Raw genomic sequence first — 25957 nt, forward strand, 5'->3', positions numbered from 1 at the left:
GGACCACATTACTAGGGTTGTAAAACACTAAGCCGTTATTTTTACTTGTACCTTTCAAGGGAGTAGAAAACATAGTCCTTCAAAAATACCCAGAAACCTACCACCATTTTTAAATTTTATATATTAGACTGCTGAACATAAAAAAACATTCAAGATGGCTTATTTTCACAGAATCACAAAACTGTAGGGGTTGGAAAGGATCTCCAGAGATCATCAAGTCCAACCACCGTGCTAACGGATGTTCTCTACAGCAGGTTGCACAGGTAGGCATCCAGACAGACCATGAATATTTCCAGAGAAGGAGACTTTATAACCTCTCTGGGCAGCCTGTTCTAGTGTTTTCCCACTTTCACAGTAAAGTCCCTCCTTGTGTTAATATGGAATTTCTGTGTTCCAGCTTCTGCCTTGCTCCACTCTTGCACATCACCAAAAAAAGTCCATCCCTATTGACTTGACCCCTGCACTTTAGATATTTATAAGCATTTATTATATCCCCTCTCAGTCTTCCTTTGTCCAGGCTGAAGAGACTTAGCGCACTCTGCCTTTTCTTCTATGGAAGATGTCCCAGGCCTTTCATTGTCTCTGTTGCCCTCTGCTGGACCCTCTCTAGAAGTTCTTTTTTGAACTGGGGATCCCAGAACTGGACACAATACTCTAGATGTGGCCTGCCCAGGGCAGAACTGAGGTGGAAGATCATCTCCCTTGACCTGCTGGCCATGTTCCATTGGTCTTCTTGGCCACAAGGGCACACTGCTGGCTCATGGCCAACCTGCTGCCCACCAGGGCATGCAGATCCTTCTCTGCAGAGCTCCTCTACAGCAGGTCAGCCCCTAAACTGTACAAATTCATATGGTTACTCCTCCCCAGGTGTAAGACTCTACTTGTGCCCTTGTTGAACCTTGTCAGGTCCCTCTTTGCCCAACTTTCTACCCTGCCAAGGTCTCCCTAAATGGCAGCACATCCTTCTGGTGTGCCAGTCACTACTCTCAGCTTTCTATCATCTGCAAACTTGCTGATGGCGCACTCTATTACTTCATCCAGGTCAATGATGAGGAAATTGAATAAGAAAAGACCCAGCACTGACCTCTGGGGAACACTGCTAGTCGCAGACCTCCAACTAGACTTTGTGCTGCTGGTGACAACCTTTGACTTTCCCAACACTACAGAAAACTACTTCAAGCTGGTTGGGTATAGATGCATTTTAGGAAACACCATAGAAGTAGATTCTAATCAACTGCACTTTCTTCTCCTGTAATCTGCAGAAAAATATCCCCAAAGAATAAAATTAACGTATTGCCAATAAGACTGTCTTCTACTTCATGTAGTCCACTGGACTGCATCAGGCTATGAGCGACAGGTTTCCATTATATATCAAGTAAACCAGATGTACTTCTGAAACAATAAAAATAAAGCTTTCAAAACACCTGTTGTAGTGCAACAAACACCAGAACAGAAAGTGTATCCCACAGCAACCACCAGCAACACTAGCACCCCACAGAATAACAGGTAATATAGGATCAATTTTTGTAACTACATTTATTTTTAGCCTTATAAAGGACAGATCTGCTTTACTGTGTTACGGAATTAACTTCTGTAAAGGTGCTAATTAAAATGAAGCATTTTCCTGACAAGTCACAAAGTTATCATTTTCAATATAGGATTTTAAACTCCAGCTTTAGTAGATAACCAAAATATTCATAGACATTTCAATTCAAGTATTTAAAACATTTTTTTCTAAGTAATTAAATAAAGATCTGGTTGAGAGATCTGCATACAAAATATGACATCACCCTTTTAATATGCTAACTCTTCACAGTTCATTTCACTTAGAAAATCTATTTTCTAGATTCACTTGCAAGTTAAAAAGCTAAATGCTATAGTTTCTATTTTTGTTTTGTATCTAATACATAGTATGGACCACTGCCCTTAATCAGAAATAATGGATTTTCCCCCAGTGAAAACAGTGAGAAAACAGAAAACAGTGAGAACAGCACAGCATTATATAAAAAATCAGGTAAAAAAAAAAAAAAAAAAGCTGCAGATGAAAACATACAAAGCAGTCTTCATTTTTTTCCAGTGCAATGATTTACCTAACACAGAACATTAACATTTTCTACCATTTCCAAAGAAATGCTAGAGCAATCACTGCCATAAATATGCAGAACCTGCCAGTGATTTTGATAATGATTCAGATGACGAACAAAGCAGTCCACTAGAACCAGTTGGCAGCATAGCCAGAGCATTATTTTAGTGCTCGATAATAACGGCAGCAAGTTTCTGCCTCATTCCTTTCAAAAGTAGAACAGCATTTTATATACCACTTAATTATGATGAACCACTAAAATATATTAAACCTTTCTGACCTGAAGTGAATACAAGGAAAAAGTATATACACTTAAATACTGTGGATGGGATAGCTCTCCTGCTTCTTGTACTGCAGGTACTTTCTGTGGGGAAGTTACAGATACATCCTTACCGTAGTTGAGGGCTTCTGGGGCAGTCCACTTGATAGGAATCTGCTTTAAGCCTGACGATGAATATACTCCATCATCCTCTTGACGAGACATTCCAAAATCGCTTATTTTCAATATGTTGCTTTCACCCACCAAGCAGTTCCTTGCAGCCAGGTCCCTAGGTTAGAACAAGAAACATTAACTCCACATTTTCATGTGCTTAAAACTGCTTAAGAGTCATGGAAAATGTGAAGAAAAACATGAAACGATTTACCAAGTCTTTCCTACTACAGCTCAATGTGCCAGTGCAAGTGAGTGTGGCACCACACAGATCAAGCCTTTGGAAGCCTGTGGGGAGACCACCTGAGAGCAGGTGGGTATTTCCTGAAGGGACTGCAGCGTGGGGGGAGCCCACATGGGAGCAGGTTTATCCTGAAGGACTGCAGCCCATAGGAGGGTTTTAGTGAGGAGGACGGAGCAGCTGAGTGGAGAAGCAAATCTGCATGTTAGCAGATCAGATTTTGCGTGAAATCAAACAGAATTCAAATTGGTGCCTAAAATATCTTCCCATAGTTATGAAAGACACTGAAACAAACAAACAAACAAACAAAAAATAGAGAACTACCTCTTACATATATTATCATTAGAATTCCCACTAAAAGTAAAGCTACTCAGCATTACAGGAAAAGGAATTTTGGCTCAGTGATAGGTGAGAAGCTTAAAAAATCAATGACCTTCCTTTCTCTCCTTCATCTCAAATACACCTTTTTACATTAGGAGAGAGGCTGCAGTAATATCTGATAAAAGACTGAGTGTAGCTTCTATGCAGTATATGTTTGAGGTACAAATGCATGAAAATAATGTATTATTATTACCGTATACGTTTATTACAGTGAATTATTTCACAGTATATCAAAATAGTGAATAATGCCTACTATTATTCCAGTCAATGTAGCAAAATACATATGGAATTTTTTGGAGGAAAGACATGTTAGACAATAGGATTGAACTGTAACAGTAGCTACAATTCCTGGGCAAAGTATTCATAAACTAAATTTACAGTGGATATTTTTAGCCTAGATAGCTAACATTCCATGGGAAATAACTACATTAGCTTTCACATTTTGGATTGGAGCTGTAGCGAAGTTTTGAAGTGAATCCCCTGTGCACTTAATGAACATTCATTGGTTTTGAAGACTGATTTTGGAGCACGGAAACTAGATTATTTTTGAAGGAAACAAACCTGGAACTCTGCCCAAGGTGTGCATCAGATTTGTGTCCATGTCAACAGCAGGAAGAAAAGTATGAACCTATGACAAACAGCTCTAAGCTCTCTGCATGGCAGTGACACTCATGGCATTGGCCTGAACTAAATTTAATCTTAAGCAAAAGTCTTGATCCATGTATACAGGTGTTAAGAGTTCCTATGCCTACAACTACTTTGATCACTTGATGCATACTGATCTTGCACTGCATTTGCTACATACAAAGCCTTTGTTTGTAGGTAACCATTAAACTTCATCTGAACATTTAAACTGCAGCTGACTCACAGCTTCGCTGCCAGTAAGATCATTTATGCCTCCTGAGCGTCATGCTACATTAATACAAATTCAGTTGTTTTTGCAGTTAGAGAAACTGTGCTCCTTACAAACACATCTGAAATCATAGTTTGCAGCTGAAGATACGCACAAATATCCAAAACAGCTCAACATGTACCACCATACATAGTTTAATGTTAGCAGGGGATACTGCTCAGTTCCAGTATCAATTTGCTATTGCTTATATTCAAATAAAATGCATCACCATGAAATTCACAGTATTTATGGCTAAGGTTCTAGTCATATTTCAGCATGAGGGTTGGCTTTTTTTTTTACCATTTTACTCCATTTAGTCTAGATTTTATGACAGATGCCGATAAGGAGTAGAAAAAGCAAAGAGGTCATGTGTGAAAGAAAATTTACAGAGTTAGTTAAAACCATGCACATCTTCCTACCTGATTCAGACCAGTATTTAAACCTGCTCTGAGTGAGATTTAGAAAAAGCCAAACACTGAGGTGTCTTAAGTTTGTTCCTCGTGATTATTAGGGGAAATATATAGTAAATAGTATAATGCCTGTATGCAGAGCGTACATTCAGTTCACATAGTTTTTGTCTGTTTCATGTGTGACAATTTTCTTTTTCTTTTAGAATAATCTAGAAGAAGTGTTTGTCATCATTACCAAAAATTTCCTATTACATTTCCAAGAAAATTGAACTGGAACATGAAAAAGTGGGTGAAGTTTGCAACTATCTTCTAGATTTACATAAATTAACACCAGATCTTCTAAAAGACCACAGATATAGAAGCGTTGGCTTCATGCAAGTGATTTTCAAGCTGTCTGTTATTTAGGAGTGGGTTGCAGGATGACACCATTCAAGTTGACATCCTGTACACAAGCACCAAGAGAGGAATCACGGGCCACTGGCTAGCTAATAGTCTGCAACTTGTGAGGGTGGACACAATTGTCAAGTTCACCATCAATCTTTCTGGGCAAATTGTTGATGCCTTATTTTTGTCAGTTAGCCATCTATCACATTGAGAAGTGTTTTTATTGCTATCTACAAGGGATGAGCCCTAGACAAGACAGTTAAGCCATGGGGATGAACCTGATCTTCCCTTGATTTCATCTCAGCCACTCCTGGAACTGAGCTGAAAGAAAGGTCCAGTACAATGCTGAGCAAGAGCCAAGTCATGAGGAGAGGCCTGCTGTCACTCAACCAATCCTGGAACTAGAGCAAGAAAAGGCTCCAGAAGTCCAGGAACTGGGACCAATAAACAGGTGCACATACAAGTCTAGGAAGGACTCTACACAGAACAGCCCCATTGGCAGGTCCGATGCTGGATCCAAGATGGGTGCTCTCTCTATCCCCCAATCTTTCTTTGTGTTTTTCCTCTCAAAGTTTCTAAGTAATGCAAGGCTTCCTTTGATTTTTCATAAATCCACACATTTAATTAGATGTACTTGTGAGAGGGCCAGTGCCTGCAGAAATCTCTATAGATATAGAGTTCTATAGAAATCTCCCACTAAAGCTGATGTTCGTGTACACACCGTTAGTGTTATTTCACCTTAATCTAACCATGGGGATTTGCAAATCTCAGTCATTTGTCCCTCCACACTGTTGGGATGTGACAATCCCACCAAAAATTCTACTCCTTTGCACCACTAATACCTTGCCATTTGGTGGGATAAAACATTATGAGTACAGTATAATTCTCAGTGGTCTGCCTTCAGCAGCCTCAGGTTCTGAAATTACATCCACTGAAAATGTATTTTTCAGGTTCTTTTCGCCCTTCTCTCTTGTAATTTCTTAACAATGTCTATTTATCTATTTTATTATATCATTCCTACGTCTTATAATTGCCCTGAAAGTTAGGGTATCTTGTTAGCATTTCTGTTCTCATTTTACATCTGCTTCATCTACTGAATCATCCAGAGTTCCTTCTTCGTATTTGCACACTTAAAAGCATATTTAAAAATATCACATTAGCTACTTCATGTTTTTCTTTTTTATTCTGAGAGGTTGCTGTGATTTTTCAACATATTCCAAGCAGCTTCTGCACTGCTTCTCCTCATGTCTGACAGTCTCCTTTAAGATGATATTCATACTTTTCTGTCCCAATATGAGACAAATAACCACTATGATTTACTACAGAACTTATGGTGAGAATCTGAAAAAATAATGAAAGGATGTTAAATAAAGTAATAGAAATTAACAAGCTACAGCTTTAATTTTCTTTCAGATTCCAAGATTCTAATTCATTCAATTCGATATTGATATAAGGAACAAGCTCCAATATAACACTGATATGGAGTTTAAAGAAAACCCTTCACACTGTAACCTCATATACAAAGTACACACAATGGGGTTTCGCTCAAGAGTCATTATATATGGTGTATGACATGAGTGACATGAGTGTACAAGATATGTATACTCATAATGCCTGTGACAAAAACAGCTATGAAGAGTCACTATTACAGATAATTTCAGTATTTCTGTAGTAACTCTTCACACTTTCTAGACAGCCTGTAAAAAACATACAAAGAGAAATCAATGTTCGTTTTCACTTTCTTCTCCTTAATGGTCCCTAAAGCAAACATCCTGAAAAAGTGCAGATATAATTGCATGGAATTAGCTGCCTCTCTCTGCATGCAGGGCATTGTTTTTCTTCTCATGCAGCATTTGCTAGTTGCTGCAGTAATTTCATAAAATCAGCATGCATCTTTAACAGAGAAACTCAACCAATATTCCTTACTTCACATTGTGAAAGCTGTACAAATTAAGCACAAATTATACGGAGCTGCTACATAACAAGTTCCTTACTAAAAGAGAAGCTATGACTATCACTATTTAATATCATGATTATGCAAGTTCATAGCGCTATCGGAAACAAATGTTCTTCCCCAACTACTAAAGAATAAAATTTAATATATAAATCTGAAACCTGAGTTTTAAGCAGTTCCTTTAAATGCAAACAGGGCATTGACTACAAGTCACTAACACAGGTTGTATATGCTGAAGCTCCTAGAGAGAACTCATGTAAGGTTTTTGCTAAGAATTCTATAGCAAGTCAAAGTAGAAGCAGAAGCAATTCCTCTGTGCTGAGAGTTGTTACCATCTGGATTCACATCCATCAGTGAAGACATAAACCTCAAACTTTTCTCAAAGGACTCCGCCTCTAAAGAACGACACAGAAATTGATACCTAGTACTCGAATAGAATTCCATCAACTAAAGAAAATCAAAAGAGTAAACTCCTCATTACTAAAGCAGCAGGACAGATTGCCTCTCTGAACTAATTAGCCGTTTTATATCTCCTCCCTGGATCATGCAGTTAAAATGCTCCTAAGTGATAAAAGCAAGTAATTAATTAGTGAACAGGATCAGTTTATTCCCTCCGCATATTTAATTCAACCAAAATAGTCTATTATCTGATTAAAAGAGAAGGGTTGTTAGCAGGTCTACATGTGAAACTGATACTTTTTGTGAACTACTGACATTACCTGTCCTTCAGCCACCAGACTCCAAGATCTTTGGCAAATTGTTGAGAAGAGTCCAACTATAACATCCACTAACTACTTCAGAATTCTGGTGGTGAATCCTGTCAGATCTCACAGACTTATGATTGTTGGGTTGTTGGAAATGCTCCCTTACATTTCCAGAGACTCTAGGTAGAAAGTTACTGCTCCAAACACAGGTCCCCCAACTCTGAGGACTGGGCAACTCAAGATTTATCATCACTACAAAAAAATGAGGCAAAAAAGGCACTAAATGACTCCACTTTTTCCTCATCCTTACTTGTTAAGAGAAAATATGGACATGTTTATGATACTCAAAAAATTTTTAATATTCGTTCAAAATACACTTGATATTCAGTGGAATTACAGAGGAGACTGGGTGTCCAAAAAGTAATAAACCAAGATGAATAATTACCCAAGATGGGTCCAGAACAGAAGTTTACATTTTGTACTTGAAAAATTTGCATTGGACTTTTACAGTCACAGACATCTTTCATTTCCAAAAGCAGATATACAAGAAGATGGTTTATTCATAGTACATCAAATAACATTTTCAAGTAATAATTTCAACAAGTACTGCATTCACAGAAGCCATTAAGATGAAACACAACACTAGTGCATATGACTGTATTAACTCGTACATTCTTTATGGGATAATATCATGGACTTACTCACTCTATATGATCACACAAACTTGCTACAGTAACTGTCCTTGCCCTCTTATAAAAGGACGGCTTCTCTTCTGAATTGTTCTCAATATTTTGCTTATTCTGTTCCTTAGCACAATGTCAAAATATCATTCACTTCTCCGTACAGAGAAGCATTAAATGTTGGCTTAACTTGTCTGAAAACCTAGCAATATGTGAAGAGATAAACAATTATACAGCACAGATAGAAAAGCTTGCAGGATGCATTTAAAGAAAATGTCAAAAGCAGTATAGTATTTAGCACTGATTTTATGATTACGCTTTTTAGCGAAGAAGTATCTCATTTTGTAAGAAAAGAAGTAGTGTTAATATTATTATGCTTTGTATTTAGTTTAAAAACAGTTCAACACTTCTAATGAAAAGCAGAGCATGAAAATTTGACATGTAACATCACAAGCACTCAAGGAACCAAGACATTCAAGGGCATAATTCTAACACAGGTCAGCATTCTGTCACTTATACCTTTTTCTATAGAAAATGATAAATGAGTACAGTAGAATTTGCAGCGCTTTTCAAGTCTCAGTTAAAAACAGAATATTCTAACATCTTTCTTCTCAGGTTGGAGCTCAGTACTTGAGTACAGCAAAGCTTTGTACTTGAGCTGAGGCAGGTGTGCTGGGTGAGAGGTGTGCTGTGTTTATGCAGCAAGATTTTGTCCCGTTCCCCATCCCATGTGCTGTTTGTCAGGAAGGAGGTAGAAGAGTGGGTTGTGAAAACAATGTTGGCAGGAGAGTGGGGCAAGTCTGTTTTCCTTTCTCACTACCCTTTCCTGTATCGTTAATTGGCAATAAATTAAATTACTCTTCCCCGAGGTGATTTGTCCACGACAGTAACAAGTGTTATCTTGGCCCATGAGCTTTCCCTTGTATTTTGTCCCTGTTCTGCTGAGGAGGGAGACGATGGACTGCTGGGCGAGTGTTTCTGTTAAGACAAGGTTTCTTTTAAGAGAAGGACACAGAGAAAACTGGAACCAAAGGGAAAAATCAACTACAGTTCAAAGCCATCGTCACATTGTAGATCTTTCTCATTTAGTGAGGGAAAATTCAAGTGAATGGCGCAGGTAACGTAGTGATATAGCAATGGAAACGAAATTGACACAGATACATAATGACTGTTTGCTAACATCATTTTCTCATCAGAGTAAAAAAACATTTTGTATCTCTCTACACTTAATCAAAGATTAAAAACAAATGATTACTAACGTGTTAAGATATTTTAGCATTCTAAAAATAGTCTATTATGTGAAAAAATCTAAAGCTAAGGTGAACAATAGTTTACTAATAGCTCTAGACAGCTAGGCAAGATTTGCACTTAGAAATGTGTAAGGAATACTCCAACAAATATGTAAGAAACTTTATGTCTAATAAGTTGTAGACATTATAATAAGTAAAAATGGAAAGGAATAGCATGGCCATGTCTACTCATTTCATGTAAACTCACAGGTTACCAAATAATTTGATCCTCCCTTCCTTTCTAAGTTACTTGCATTCTGCAAAAGGTTTTCTATTCACAAATGAAAATACAAAGGTGGAAGGTTTAGCACTCTTCTGGCCACAAGAAGAGGAAGAGAGCAATGGGATTTTGAAAAATTTGTGTGTAGAACCTGAAATAGACAATATAGAAGAAGCATGAGGTTACAGTAGTATGCTGTTTAAGTGTCGGGATCACAGCAGAAATAATGAGACTGCTGTAGCTTTTGGAGCCACAAAAAGTCATATGTACATGCAGGAAGCTTTTACAGCAGGGATGAGCCAAGGAATTCACATTAATAAGCCTGAAGTTTCTGTTAGGAGGAACGAGTTAAAAGCAGAAAGCTGGCAAGAAGGATGTTGTGAGAAAAGAACGGAAGGGAGGAATGTAAATAAGCTCAAGTGACCTTGCAGCTGGGAATACAGCATGGTGGTAAACTACGCTTGAGTGAACCACTGATAAACAGGTGTAAACAGCAGACCAGCAAACCGCTAGCATGGACTGTGCCTGCATCCCCTGTGCTTGTCAGCCTATGCTCAGGTGTTCCTTCACGGATGATCCGACTGGCAACAAAATGACAATAAATTCATTCTTGCCACTTCTGCCAGGGGTGTAAGCTGGTTTCTTCTTCCTGTCTGAACTGGCTCACAACTGTGGTGCAGAAGGCAGGATTCAGGAACTGCCACACAGTGGCTGGCAAAAGAGCAGGAGACTGGGAAGATGGCACTGGGGACTCTCCGTGTTGCAGAACGGCCCAGCACTGAATGCTGGTTCTGCCTCGCTGCTTCCCTGACTACCATGTCTCCATTGGAAGTGGGATCTGAGTCGATGATGAAGCAGTTATTAACTCCAAGGTGATTGAAGAGGCTGTGTGCAAATTGCCCTGGAGAATGGCATCAGAGTCTTCTTGCCAGTTAACGGGGAGATGTGGATGGCTGTTAGCTCTTGACAGCCTTAGAGCTCTTGACTGTGAAGTTACAGAACTATGCAGTACAGTGAGAGAGTTACAAGATGCAAAGGTGATTGCACAAGTAATTACTGCACAGACAAAGCAGTGCTACAACCTGCAACGCACTGTAGAACAGCTGGTGGCACGTACTGCTAACGAACGAAGTTGCAAATATGGGAAAGGTGAAGTTTTGACTTCCCCAGTTCGTGCTCTCACCAAGAAAAATCCACAGGATGCCAAAAATTAGGATGAAAATATCTGGAGTCCTCAGACTCTGAGGCTGTATGAGTCGGGGAGCAGCAGGAAGGAGGACAGAGATCATGCATGCTCACATCCCAAAAGAGTTAAGCCACTTTTTAGAGATCTATCAGCAGAAGAGTGGGGAAGGTGTACCACCATGGTTTTGTGACCCTGGAATAGTGACACTGCACCTATCTTCTTACTGGTGGGTGAAATGGATCCATTAAGCCCTATTGCCAGTGTTGATCAGATACTGTGGTGGTATGCTATGATTCTATGCTCAGTTAGAAAATATCTGGAAACCCCACAGTCAGGATGTTTTTGCACCTACACTGTACCAATCGTTGTGTGTAACACTTTTAAAAGCTTATACAGATCCAGCTGAAGTAGTGTCATCCCTGGGAAAATGGTGTACAACAGAAAGAGATATGAGTCTAGTGCAGCAGATGGAGGTGGCACACCTGGTAATTACAGGATCCAGTCTGGAAAGGGCATCAGTAATGAAAAGCATCAAAACACAGCTTTTGAGAGGGGCATCTGCTTCAGTGAAACCTTCTATCATACCAACAATCACAAGTACAATTGGGAACACAGATGTCCTTGCAAATGCCTCTAGGGAAATTGAGGCTGTATTTCCAGAACCATCTGTAGGGATGGTGAATAAAGAAAAGTCAGCAAAACCAAGAACAGTTAACTCACAGGTGACAAGGAAACAAATGTGGAGAGATCTTGTGTGAGCTGGTGTCCCACCATCAGAAACAGATTTGAACCAAAACATCAGCATTGTTTAAACAATAGCAAAAGTTAGCACCCACTTAAAAGATTGTCCCTGTCCATATTGCCTGCTGCCTCACATCTGGGAAAGCAAGTGCCAAATGAGCAGAAACCTATCTGTAGCTCTGGGAAAATCTCAGCCTGCCCCCTTACCTGAGGTTACTTTAACAACAGGAAATACTGCCCCATTTGCCATGATGCTGCTAACTGCCCCAGTCAAAGAATATGTATTGGGTACTGATGTCTTGGCAGGACAGACAGTTGAGACACTAAATGGTTGCTTCTGCTTCTGATAACTCTGTCAGTGCCCACAGAGGGGTAGCCCAGCTATCCATACAACAGGAACAGAAGCATTATTTAGAGCAACGATTTCTATCAGAAAAATTATCTGTAACCATTCCATACACAACTCTTCTAGGAACTGTATCATTTAATCATGTGTCCACGCTAGGGGAAACACCTCCCTCCCTTTCAGAGATCACCTCACCTCTCCTGTAGAGGAAGCGACTCTTTGTGACTAGCACAAGATGATGCCTGGTTTAACACTGTAAATGCAATATACACGGCAACTGAACAAAGACAACAGAGAACAGCTGCATATGTTCTAGTTCCAGGAATTACACTATGGCAATTTACATCTAAGTCAGTGAACTGAACTGTCTGAGCATCCCTTGCCTCCCTACAAGGGAAGGCACATTACTTTATGCTGACTGAATGTATGGTAGGATTATGATCTATTAATTGAGATACGAAAATTCACGTAATACACCCTGAATATGCAGCAAGGCTCTGTTTTCCAACTTCTACCCTTATTATATGACCTCTATTTATGTCAGATTCTCAACAGATAACACTGGCGTTTGGTAGTCTTAGAGATGCCTCATTCAGGCATGCCTGAGCTTTCCATCTTGGTACAGAGAAAAGATCAAAGCACAGTGAAGATCACAGCATGGTAATCTATGCCTGTGTGAACTCAATAAACAGTGAACCTCTAGTATGGACCAAGCCCAGGTACTGCTTCAGGGATCCTCCGGCTGGTGAGGTAATGACAATAAATTCATTCTTCACTCTTTAACTGTAGTCTGTGGTTGTTCCTGCCATCTGCCTGTGCTGACCACACAGGCTCTAAGTACATCAGCTACTGAATTCCATCCTTCTTCCCTTATTAAACCTTTGCTCTATTTCATGTAGTCGTCTGCTACAATTCTGTTCTTATCCTGGAACATCCAGACTTATCCATGTGGAAGAAGCCATCAACCATCTAGCTGTTCTCCCTCTGTTGAAACATGCTCACTCATGTATAGAGTCGACTGCCAATGGAGTAAGTTCTCACGTTCTCTGGAAACTCAGAAATTTGTTAGAGGTGTTGGAAAAACATTCCTGTGCTTAATCTAGAAGTGGGAACAAAATCAAGTATTAAGAAAGCTTTAGATTTGCTGCATCTTGCTACTATTCTGAAATTTCTCCACACACAAAATTCTACCATTACCTTTTAGATACACAGGATCCTCTTTGCTGTTTAACATTTTACCTTCATTTTAGCATTTGCTGTTGGCAAAAGCTTTACGGTGAATAACCAAAGTTCACCTAAGCATTTACCAAACTCCTAAAATCATCCTGCATAAAGAGATTATAGGTATTGAGACATATTTTGGACATTACCTATAAGATTAGCAAAAGTGTCAGAACACACAGCAACATACTGAAGTTCCCTGTTTTCATTTATCAGCTTTGTTAATGATCTGAAGGAAAAGTCAAATAGCAATTTAATTGAATTTCCAAATGAGAACAAATTAAAAGCTGCTGCAAACACCAGTAAGGGCAAAGAAATAAAAATAATGAGAGAAATAAAGAATAGAGAAATGTCTGTCAGAAACAAGAAAATCAGACAAACTGTAAAACAAAAATGAAGATAAAAAAAACCTAAGCCTAAAACCAGACATTTTCTGGGACTTTTTTTTTTTTTTGCCTGGAAAAAAAGAAGGCCCAGAGAGAAATTTCAACAATGCATACAAATAACTGAAAGGAGGGCACAGATCGGACAGAGGGCGTCCAATGCAAGGACAGGAGGCAGTGGGCACAAACTGGAATACAGGAGGTTCCCTCTGAACACCAGGAAGCAATTCTGTGCTGTGCGGGCAACGGAGCACTGACGCACATTCTCTGACACACTAAGAGGGTGGTGAGGGGACTGGAGGTCAAGACATGTGAGGAGCAGCTGAGGTCCCTGGGTGTGCTCAGCCCAGAGCAGAGGAGCTGAGAGGAGGCCTCATGGCGGCTGCAGCTCCTCACACGGAGAGGAAGGCAGCACTGAGCTCTGCTCTGTGTGACAGCGACAGGGCCCGAGGGAACAACATGGAGCTGTGTCAGAGGAGTGTCAAGGGGGTGTTAGGGAAAGGTTTCTCACCAGAGGGTGGTCGGACACTGGGACAGACTCTCCAGGGCACTGGGCATGGTTCAAGAAGTGTTTGGACAATGCTCTCAGACACACAGGGCTTGAATTTTGTGTGGTCCTATGTGAAGTAAGTCTCAAGATGGAATAGATGACCCTCATGGGTTCCTTCCATCATATTCTATGATTCTATCTCTAAAAGCTGCCTGGATGTGATCCTGGGCACTCTGCTCTGGGTGGCCCTATTGGACCAGATGACCTCCAGGGGTACCCCCCAGAATCAACTACTCTTTGATTCTGTAAGTGCTGGGTTAGAAATATTTACTTTTCAGTCTTATAGAAAAAAGCTTCCATTAAAAAAGCATGCAACTCACTCTTCTTTCCTGATCTCCCCATCCTTAACATTTGGACATAATCTGCAAAAACCTGTAACTGTAAATGACCCTTATATTCTTAGATTAATTTACTGGGGTTGACATTATCTTTGTACTGTTTTGGTTTTTATTTCTGATCCACTATTGGATCAGAAAATTTCCACTATGAAATGCCCAATCTACAACTCCTGCAGGATAATATTTGCCTTCAGTTCTTCTCTGCTTATGAGTCACTGTATTCTTACAATACAAAGAGGATGTTTCTGAGATACAGCTTCCTCATAGCTACTGCTCCTCTCATAAAAAAAAAGCTGTAGCTTTTCCAGTTCTTACTGGTAGCAAATCTTCCTTTCCTTTGCATAGTTTAGCTTTGCTGATTTCATTTCCACTGCAAAAAGTTAATGTGTTCATAGCCTGATGAGTTGTAGAAGGAGGCAAGAAATATTTTGCCCTACTGTTGTAATTAAGCTTTTCTGCAGTCTCAACTATGACAAATTAATAGTCATAACACACTATCATCAAAGGCAATCATAATTATTTATAGCTTTAACATGGGAATGTAACTTTCTTCTTCTCATTAACACTACTATCTACAATTGTATGCATAAACAGAAAAGGTGTTATACTTTCTACAATGAGAGAAGCTAAAATATATAGAAATGGAAAAAAAAAATCACACCAATATTATAGCAGATAAAATGAAGGGCAGAACCAAAAGTAAAGGCCAGGAAAATATGAACAGCTTAAAAGCAGGAAGTCCAGATCATTATTGTTGCCAAGCCAGTATTTATGAGCCAAGAAACAAAATAAATAACAAATTAAATGATTCAGAACAATAACAAAGAGTACAACAATAGAGTAGAACTGGCAATATATATTTTCGCTTTTTCTCCATATGTTTTAAATATGTTAATTATACTGTGGAATCAGAGATTAATAAATAAAATGTACTAGTGTTTCTTAAAACTACGTAGAACAAAATCACGTTCGCAGTGGTATGCATATTATTCAAACAGGAAAGATAGGTCAGGTTATTTGGAAGAGACATTAGGTAATTCATGTATGGATTTTAAATGTTTCTCTCTTTTTTCTTGGCAAGAATAATATCTCAGCTAGCACTGCAGTCAAACATAATATGCAAGACATACATTTGTACAAGACTGTAGACCCTTACCTACTGAAACAGAATAGCCATAAATAGATAAAGTTACAGAAATTCTCTCTGACCAACCAGTCAACCTATTTCCTGTATGTGGATGCCTACTGCAACTCTTCAAGTGTCTCTACAAAAGAAGATATGATACAATATGCTGCATATTAAATACATTTTTCTGGTTGTCAAATCTAAGAGATTATCAAGCCCTATATCAGTTGATATAAAATACCAATCAAACTGAAGTTGAAGGACTTCAGTTTAGTAACTACTTAGCAGTTAAAAAGCGCAACAGCTACATGAGAGAAAAAATATATCTTTATATTTTACATACAAAAATCGTCCCTAACTTTTAGTTTTTTTCTGAGAGTTCTCTCTGTCTTAGTCTCTCTGAAGAGAGACTTACATCGCTCTCTTGTGGTAGGAAGGAAGGCTATTTACTTATAATCATTAATTTCAACTTATAATTGAAGTCCAGCTGTGTTATAGAAGAATAATAATTTACTAGGAGAAGCCAAACAAACCCTTGCAAATTAAAACTCAGTAAAAAATAAACAGGATAAATAAATGTCTGTTACCAGAGTAATACTATTACACACTTGACTTCAGCTGGAATAAGGCAACAGCAGCATGGGAGATTCTCATCATCTCAGTTTTGCCATCCATGTTCACAGTACTCAGAATTTCTGCTCAGGAACATGATAATCCCTGATCGTATCACACTAGAATGATACTTCTATTTAAGGCTAATTTTCATGTCAGCAGTTATGTTAACTCTAATAAGAATCACACTAAATTTTGAAAGGGAGGCAGAGGTGGTCCCTGTAAATAAAAATGACAGTGGAGTAGGTTCAGGATTCCACCTGCGCCCTTTGGAGGAGAAGAAACTAGTTGGAATAATGGCATGCAAGAAAAGACTGTATAAGCAATAGTGGGAAGAAGGGGTGGCTTCCTGGCAGTTAAAGAGAGGTCAGGAAAGTCTATGATACCAAATGTGTACGACAACCAATTTGTTAATTTTGGTGCTGTTTATAACCAGCTAACTATTGAGAAGTGATGCTCGCATCTAGAAAGGTTAAAAGCTACTTCTATAAGCATTTACAAGCTTACTCATCAGACCGATCTCAAAAATCCTGCCCAGAAATTAATCCAAAGGCAGAAAGCCTTTCTAATCAAGGATTTTCACTTACTCTGCCATCATAATTCCTATATACAGTTTGTCAAAAGTAGGACTTGGCCCTTACTTCACTGCTCTATTTATATTTCCCAGAACCCATGAGACTTGATGAAGTATCTGACATCCAGCTTTGCCAGAAACTTTTTCTACCAGGCTTGAGTGACTCAGCTTCCATCTGTGAACGACAAAATACTGTAGCATTGATTCAACAGTTCTTACAGCTCCATATACCTTGATGACCTCTCTCAATCTTCCGAATCAGCTAACATGCCAATAAAGCTTTCTTCACTGCCTACTGCCTCGCATAAGGGATTTTGAAATATCCCCTGACAAACAGTAAGACCCTATTTCAATCAATACTCACAGTGATATAGAAATGTTTCATAAATTGTATTCTCACACTACAATTCTGCCAAACATCATAGAAAGAGGCTGAAAACTACAAATGACAAAAGGAAAGAAAACATGACATGCACTTAGCTCACTGTCTGTTCTACGTTACTCATTCCTAGCAACTGTGATTTCTTTAAGATACATGAAATTTCTTCAGAACCTTTTTATGAGAAATACCTTGTGGAACTGAATTTTCCTTTGAATTGAGCTGAACATGTGTAACATCACCTAAATTTCTCTCAGTTTTATAAGAAAAATGCCTTGATTCTCAAAAGGAGACCAACAGTACGTTGGACAGAATTTTCTTAGTAATTTGAATTGCAGAACTATACACCATCTAAGAATCTTGCAGAAAATTATCCTCTCTAAAAAAACTGTTTTTCAATTGCATAAACTTAACTTCTTTTTTCAAGAAAGCACACTAAAATTCATTCTATATTCTTCCTCCATCTATTTTTCATTACACATGCAGACACATGCCTACAGTGAATCTAATAATTCAGTGATAAAATTGCAGCAATGTAAAGCTCTGGGGAAATCCAGAAAAACTTTCTAAAGTGCAGTGTACAACTATACTACAGTGAGGTATATAATTATTGGCACTAACAGAAGAATGAGCAGCTAAACTTTTTTTTTTAAAATCCACGAAACAGCTGTAACCTTGTATGCATGCGTACGTACGTGCATCTCTACTTAAAAAGTAGAAAATGGGAACATTCCCCTCAAAAAAGCCATCTGGAAATTTATTTTTTATTACCACTGACAAATAGCCTACGAGTTTTTGATTAGATCTGAAGTATCTTCCTGTCTGAGAGAACTGGGGCACACTCATTTTTGTACTGTCAAGAATCAGAATGAGAAACCAATACATAATGTATTAATGTAGCACATATTTTGTCTTCTAGAAGTACTATCTGGAATTTTCTGTTTTAACAAAAAACACACAAACAAATAAAAACCAGCACAGCGTACATTACACCATGCTTTGGCTTTGCTACACAAACTTACCTTGTGGCCAATGATGCATGATCAAAGAAGAATCCTGTATCTCATTTCTGAGGTGATTGGCATACAGCTGAACACGTTCTTCCTCCTCTTCCTAATCCATCTATTTCTGCTTTTGTCCTATCCTATGATCTAATTGGTTGTTCATCGTCTAGCCCTAACACATCATTTACCTACTGTAAATACTATAATCTGCAGCACATTTTTCTTCCTGGAACAAATACTAAAAAAAATTGTTTTAAAACCATCAGTAAAAACACCATCAGTGGTATGCTCAGTCAAAAATATGGTTTGCATCTCCGGGTTATATTTAGTATCTGATGGTTTTGGACCAGAGGGTGCCTCCATTTTCTCAGTAGTTTTAATATGAATATTTGAACTCCAAAATACAGTAAATAGAGAATTGCCACTGCAGCTTCATGTTGATTACAACTTTTTGAATAACATATACCGAAGTACACAAAAAAACTTGTTGTCATCTAAGGACATTGTTTACAGTTGAGTTTAATGATAATTTTTCTGTTAACTTCAAAGCTGTATTTAGTGTGCTTAGGTAAACACACAACACTGGCTTTGCAGTATCTTCTGCAAATAGCCTTCGCTCTGCATACTGAGATAATTTTTCAGTACAATTTAGTAGAAAAATTCTTTGTCACAAAGATGGCAAGCAAGCCAGTATTTTATTTTAAGTAACCAGACAGCCAGTGTTAACAGACAGTGCTAATTCTAATTCATGGATGTAAAAAATCTAAGCCTTTCATTTATTATTCAATTTCAGCAGGAGGTTAGGACCCTTTGTTGAATACTGATTTCCCCTGATATCTTGATATTTTCAGATTCACACATTGCTATTTCCTCCTAAGTATTATTATTAAAGCTAAAATACTCTCCAAACTTCACTTTTAAATCAATTTAAAAAAATAATGCTTTAAACATAGGAGTATAATGAATAAGAAAGTAGGTAACAGAGCTATTCTTGAAACAGTATGTAAATGTTTAAATTGCCCAAAAGAAGGGTACATTTTCCTCTATGGAAGATATTAGAAAATTTCAAAGTTACTTGCAGATATTCCCTTTCCTTTCTCCAAAAAACTAGATGGCATCAGCTAGCAAAACATGGAGGAAAAACATCTGATACTGGAATATCACCTTCTACCTCTTTAAAGTTCAGTAGCAAGCACAGAAGCTAAAATTTCTTTGTTGAGAGCAAAGGAAGATAACACTACATGGAACTATGGAACTAAAATGATATGAAGTAGAAATGTCTAGATATTGTAGCTAATAGCAACGTAAGTTGTGTATTGCACACATACCATAAGCACCACGTTTTCCCCACCTTCAAACTATCAAAATGCAAGTCGGTACATGAACTTAAATAAAAACATGGATGTTTTTGACTGCTCTGGATGGTCATTCATTTCAGTGCAGTCAGTTCAGAAACAGTGAACGCTCCCAGTTAAGAGTTACACAGTAATGTCTGCCTGATATAACTTCAGCGTCATTTCCACTTCTCACATGGCAACAACATCTTATGCTTTCTTCAAGTGAAAAGGCAGAGCTGAGAAGTCAAGAAACAGGAATGGTCATGTAATCTCTAAAACCTGAGGAATGCTGTGGCAGTTAATAGTAGGGATGGACTGCCAGAGGCAGTTTGAATAGAATCCTTGTTCTGGTCTCATCCCCAGCCTCAGGTTTTCATTCCTGAAGGCCTCCATATTAGTTTCTTTCAGAAGAAACAAATTCACAAGTGTTAAATTAAGGTTGTAAGTCATGCATAGGTTGCATATACACTCATGTTTCCTTAAAAGGACAATGCAGGCAATAAAATCATTAGAAAAAGGTTACATTCTAATGGAAAACTTAAGCTCCGAAGGGCACCAGTTACTGAGGAATAAGATGCACCAACACAAAAAGTAGAAGTGGAATGCTACATGTTTCTAGCTATTGTGGAAAATAACTGACTTCTTAGTTTTCCCTATATTATATAAGTTACTGGTGAATTCTATCATATGTATTTTAATACAATACTTAATTGTCAATATGAACACTATTTTTAAAAATAAATAAGTCTAAACAGTAATTCTGCAATAACATGCTAAACAATTAATCTATAACTATCTTTAGCTTATGTAATTCAGACAAAGTAAAGTTTAGATCATCTATATAGTTTATGTACTCTTAGACGACAACCCAAATGCCCAAACGATTTCTCTCTTTGTGATATTTCTAATCATCATCCTCCAAAAAGTGACATACTGAAATCTCAAAGGACATATTCCCCATTTTGCAGAAAATACAGCAAAGATGATATTCAAGCACAATCATTAGTAGGGAAAGTTTATCATAGAATGAAAATATCAACTCCATCGAGACCTTTAACAGATATTTTAAACATGAATATAAAGGACTATCAGACTGAATTACCCAGGATACCGTTCAGCTGATAGACTGCATATAACGGGAAATAAGATGAAACTGAAAGGAGATTTCAAATAATAGAGATGACATGTTATAACTGTCTTTTGAAAAGAAAAGCCCTCCACAGAAAGAAAAAACAAATTTCTGTTCATTTGTTTTCCATGAAGAAACTCCAATTTGCCATTACAAACTGAGTAACAGCAGAATTTATTATGTTTTATACAAAACCAGCCTCTGGTAATTTTTCATTATTAATGTTAGCCTCAGAACAACCATAGTTAAACAACAACTTTGTTTTGCACTTCTATTAATAGATGCCACAGTAATCAGATATTTGATGAGAAAATTAGCAAATGGCAATGATAATTTGTGCTAGAAATTACCAACAGCAAACAAAATCTGCCCTAACAGCAGCTGAAGCAAGCAATGTGGCATGGATTAAAAAGAAAATAAAAACAAAAAACAAAAAACTAAAATAAAAGAAAAAGAAAAAGAAGACAATAGCACTTGAAGTTACATCACTTATGTGTTAATCATTACATAATGCATTGGCTTACGTGACAAGGTTTTGGTAGTGGGGGGCTGTAGGTGTGGCTTCTGTGAGCAGAGCTCAGCACTGCCCCATGTCAGATTTGCCACTGCCAGAGCTGAGCCATGGGTGATGCTGATTATGCTCTGGGAGAGCTGATTTAAGAGAGAGAAAACTGCTGCACAACAGCAGCTGGGAGGTAGGAGCGAGAAATGGGAAAGAAGCAGCCAGGTCAGTGCAGGAGGGCAGGAGTTCCAGGAGAGGCCCACAGTGTAGCAGGCTGCCCCCTGCAGCCTGTGGGCACTGTGTGGAGCAGATCTCCCCATGCAGCCATGGAGAAGTCCGCAGTGCAGCAGTGGATGACACCTGGAGAAGGCACATCCCATGGACACCCCCACAGGAGCAGCCTTGGGCTGGAGCTGCAGCCTGTGGGGAGGCAGGCTGGGGAGGCCAAGCCCATGGTGGGGCAGGAAGGCTGTCAGGAACTGAAGATAGTGGATGGGAAACGGTGGAGTAACCTAGTCCTGAAGGTCTGCAGCCCACTGAAATTACCTACATTGGAGAAGTTCTTAAATAACTCATGCTGGTGCAGCCTGTGATGGACTGCATCCCATGGGAAGGTCTCACAATGGAAAAGGGGAAGAGTGTGAGGAAGAAAGAGCAACAGAGGGGAGCTGTGAGGGACTGAGCACAGCCCTCATTCCCAGTGGGGAGGGTGGGGAGTGAAAATGAGCCTGGGAAGAAGAGGGGAGGCAAAGTATTTTCAGTTTGCTTTTACTTCTCACTATACTACTGTTACTAATTGGCAATAAATTATTCTTCCTCAAGTTAAGTCAGTTTTGCCCATGTTGGTAATTGGTGAGCCTATCCTTATTGAATCACACAAGATTGTTCTCCCCCATCCTGGTGAGCACTTGGTGACCAGCCAAGGTTAACTCACAAGTTAATATGTTCACTTATATATATTCACTTATATATTCACAGAACAATATGTGTGTTCTACTGCTTATTTAAACCAAACACCACAACACCAAAAAGCTACCATTCAAATATGGATTTTCTGCACACCATGCTTAAAGAATTCTCTGGTATCAGGACTGCGTCAAATATAATTCAGGAATGTATATATAATATAACATGGCCTTACTAAGATAGCATGATATATTGAGTTTTAGAGTCAACAATAATGCAGCCTGACGTTTTTATATCACGCACTGATCATCCAAATCCATGCATCTGTTACTCTAATCAGAAACCTTCAGAACTATTTCTGCAGCTGTGGAAAGCTAAATCGGAGATGCAGGACATAATTAATTTGCTTTTATTGGAGGTTGGGGTGAATTTCAAATAAAGCACACAATGAAAAGCAGTATCAATCTCTATAACAAATACATATGGTCTGCACGGAAAAAAATGTATTATTCTCCCTTTTGAAGCCTTCTGTTATTCAGCTATGCCGAGATCCAATAGTTTAGGGAAATAGAGTAGAAGGAAGCTCACATCTTTTTTCAGAAGCATTTCTTCATCATAGGTCAAATCCAGATACATTACAGCATATTTAGAATTTGATAATCTGGTAATGATTTGAGTATTCAAACTCTGTCCAGGACTATATCTGATGCTGCAGTACAGTACTTCAAAAGTTTGGAAATCAAGAATCAACTATATTGGTACAAAAATGGAGCCACACTTTGAGATGTATTTTTGACACAAATCTTCATGCTATATGCAGACTTCTTTTTACTCCTACCAGGATCCAATGTTGAGCCTTGCTGTGCGCTGAACAGACAGTCCATGCAGCAATAAAAGAACAATGTTTTTTCCTTCATGTAGGCTTCAACCAAAGACTCCCAAGATTGAACAGCACTCTGAAGAGTACCAGAATTAGTTTTGATTGTGTCTGCAACTCAACAGAGAACTTGGAAATAATGTACTTGACCATATGTACAGTTAGAATGCAAGTGTTTCCCGGTGATATTCTACATGACACAGAACCTGGTGGAAAACTCACAGATTCCCTGTCTGATGAAGACTAAAGAGTGATGTTTCCAAACACAACAACTTCTACAAACCTCAGTAAACTCCTTGATGGAAGCACGACTAGAATCGGAAGTGGAAATCCCATAGATATCAAGTAGTCAGGTGATAAATATTCATAGCACCCAACTGTAAGAAATGAACTAATATTAAATACTTTGAAAGTTGCAAACAAAAAAAATGTGAGTCACATCCAGGGAAGTTACTTGATCCTTGGTCCTTCCTTGTTAATGGAGAGAACTGGGTGAAAAGCATGTGACAGTGCTACAAAGTATGGAATCAAGAAGGTTATGGACTATCGAACTACGGAAACAAATGATAGTGATCCGAGAATCCAGCCACTGTTAGAACAGAACATCAAAGACTTCTGTTTGTCTTTGACATTAATGTTTGGGAAGACACAATTCTGAAAGATGAGATTAAAACTGTCACTTCCCTACCTTTTGTTAAAAAAAGACAACACTACCTCTGATTATCTGAATGTGCTGCCTTAAGAAGAGCAAAAGGAAGGACTGAGAAGCTCCGAACTGTTAGCTATTAGATCTGTTAGAACTCTGAAATGCTATTAACTTGCACTTGCTTTCTTAGTGACTCAGTTTTCTGAGTCATAAGAGCAATACCTGAGATTGCCATGTGAGACAAGTTTTGAAGACAAAATGATAGTGCTAAGCAGTAACTATTAAGAATTAATCAACAGTCCAGGGGTATGGATCAGAAACCTATATAAGCATAGCGTAGCAGACTCCCAGTCATGAGATCAAGAGAACAAGAGTCTAAAGCCTTTTAATGAAAGCTTGCCGTAAGAAAACATGTAGATGCATGTGGCCTTATGCCCCATACTTTTTTTTTTTTCCATCTGCATATACATCTGAATGTACAATAATTTTTGTTAGGGATGAAAACAATTCTAAGAAAGGAATACTTGGATCTACTAATTCTAGATACAGCCACAGGAATTGAGTTTCTGAATACTCACTTTCAGATTCCTATAATACCATAAGTATTTTTATAAAGGTCCTGAATGCCATGGAATGTACAAAAGGCAATGATGTTGAAGGTAGTATTATTCTGTGAAATAAAGATAATTTTGTTGTCAAGAACAAGTCAATATGCAAAAACTCTTTTGCAGGCTGAATATGAACCAACGTCCCACTACAATTGAATAATCTCTAACAAAGACACCAACTTAAACTTTAAATAAGGAAATTACAATTTCTGAAATGAAATAAGTCTTCAAGTTCTACCCAGAACTTGTTCCTGTCATTTTTTTTCCCTAAAGCATAATAATATAAATGCCAAAGTTCTAAAAGAAACACCTGAATTTTCTACTGCAACAGGCTCTTGTGAGAAGAGTCCATGAAAAAGAGTGGAAGCATGCAATACCAAATGACATATAAAAAGCAGACATATTGCAAATAAGTAATTTAAGCTAACAATTACCTTTCTGCATTCTAAGCAAGTTAGACTTCATATATTTATACCACATAAATTTAAAGCTAAAATATGGAAAAAGATTGCCTTCCTGAATTTTGCATTTTCTAGATTCGTATGAAACTTACTCTGTTTTGCAGACTCATGTCACCAAGTAGTATATGAACTTCAATATGATATATTGAGTTGCCATTCCTGCTTTTGCTTAGACACAGATTGTAATGCAGCACTGTGTTGCCAAAGTTTAAAATGCTTCAAATAGCAAATATGAAATTAAACGTTCCTCATGTTACTTTCACAATAGTATTAAAGGAAATAGGTTGATTGAGAACGAAAAGAATTAGTGAATGACTAGGAATTAACCAATTCAGTAATTTAAATGGAAAGAAAGTAAGCAAATAGGAACACCACCAACTTTTCCTATTTTAATTATGTAAATGACATAGAGAATTTAAGATCTCCAGAGGAAAAAGGAATCAAATGGAATGTCAGTCTTGCAAGCTCATCCCTGAGCAAAAGTTCATCAAGAATATCATATTGAATCATCTATGCAAAATCAGTAATTTCTGGATATGTAATGTAAGCACAGTTAGTTTTACAAGTGGAAACCCAGTCTATGATATTCCAATCTATTCCTAAAAAGCAAGCACAGGCACAGTGAAATGTAGAAGTGTTCACCTCTCCTCTAATCCTAGATGACAACAGCTGAAGAACACTGTATTGGTTATGCTAGGGTTGGAAGCAAATCTGGTAATGTGAAAACTGTGAAAAATAATTTCTTGGAGCACTGCAAAGCACTGATACACTTATACTGACTAATATTATGGTCTGAAATACAGTTTTAATAGCCACTTATGAATAAAGGTACTCTGCGCAGACAAGAGTACCTCAATCGTACCATGCCCTTTGAGAACAGAGACAGGCTGAAGACTCCAAGGGCCTTGGTGCAGCACTAGCAGAGTGCATATTCAGTGCTGCCTGTAAAGGATCGCAGCATCCCTGCATGAGAAGTAGTGTCAACGGATGTAGGTACAGAGCAGTGCTACTGTTTAGGCAATAATCAGCACCTCCTTGAATTGCTTAGCAACAACTAAGACTTCAAAGAGCTGTCTTTTAAACCTGATCTTTTCAGAGAGAGCAGGTAGACCATCAGTTATGAACAAAACATGTAGGAGAGAAAGGTATTCAGTCCTCCTGAATACCTGCTGCAAGTCTGGATCATCTCTCCACATAAATATTATGCATTTGTAACGGTTCTCCGACTTCCTATGGTACTTACGTTATGACTAATAAACCAAATAAAAATAATAACCTGTGTAAAATCCATAGTATTGTAACTGCACAGTATAATTTGATAAACTCACTGGAGACACAGGATTTAGTGAAAAAAAGCTCACTA

At 38.2% G+C, this 25957-nt stretch overlaps 1 protein-coding gene across 3 annotated transcripts in view; it reads right to left on the reverse strand.

Moving 5' to 3' along the window:
- The window catches only part of FER (fer (fps/fes related) tyrosine kinase), a 179836-nt gene that overhangs the window by 13170 nt on the left and 140709 nt on the right, over window positions 1-25957 (reverse strand). For all 3 annotated transcript variants that reach the window (XM_040656018.2, XM_413981.8, XM_046905745.1), the window contains one exon: window positions 2477-2631. In XM_040656018.2, the coding sequence (XP_040511952.1) occupies window positions 2477-2631 (155 nt within the window). The remainder of the gene's footprint in view (window positions 1-2476; window positions 2632-25957) is intronic.

This window comes from Gallus gallus, chromosome Z, assembly GCF_016699485.2.
Source record: "Gallus gallus isolate bGalGal1 chromosome Z, bGalGal1.mat.broiler.GRCg7b, whole genome shotgun sequence".
NCBI lineage: Eukaryota > Metazoa > Chordata > Aves > Galliformes > Phasianidae > Gallus > Gallus gallus.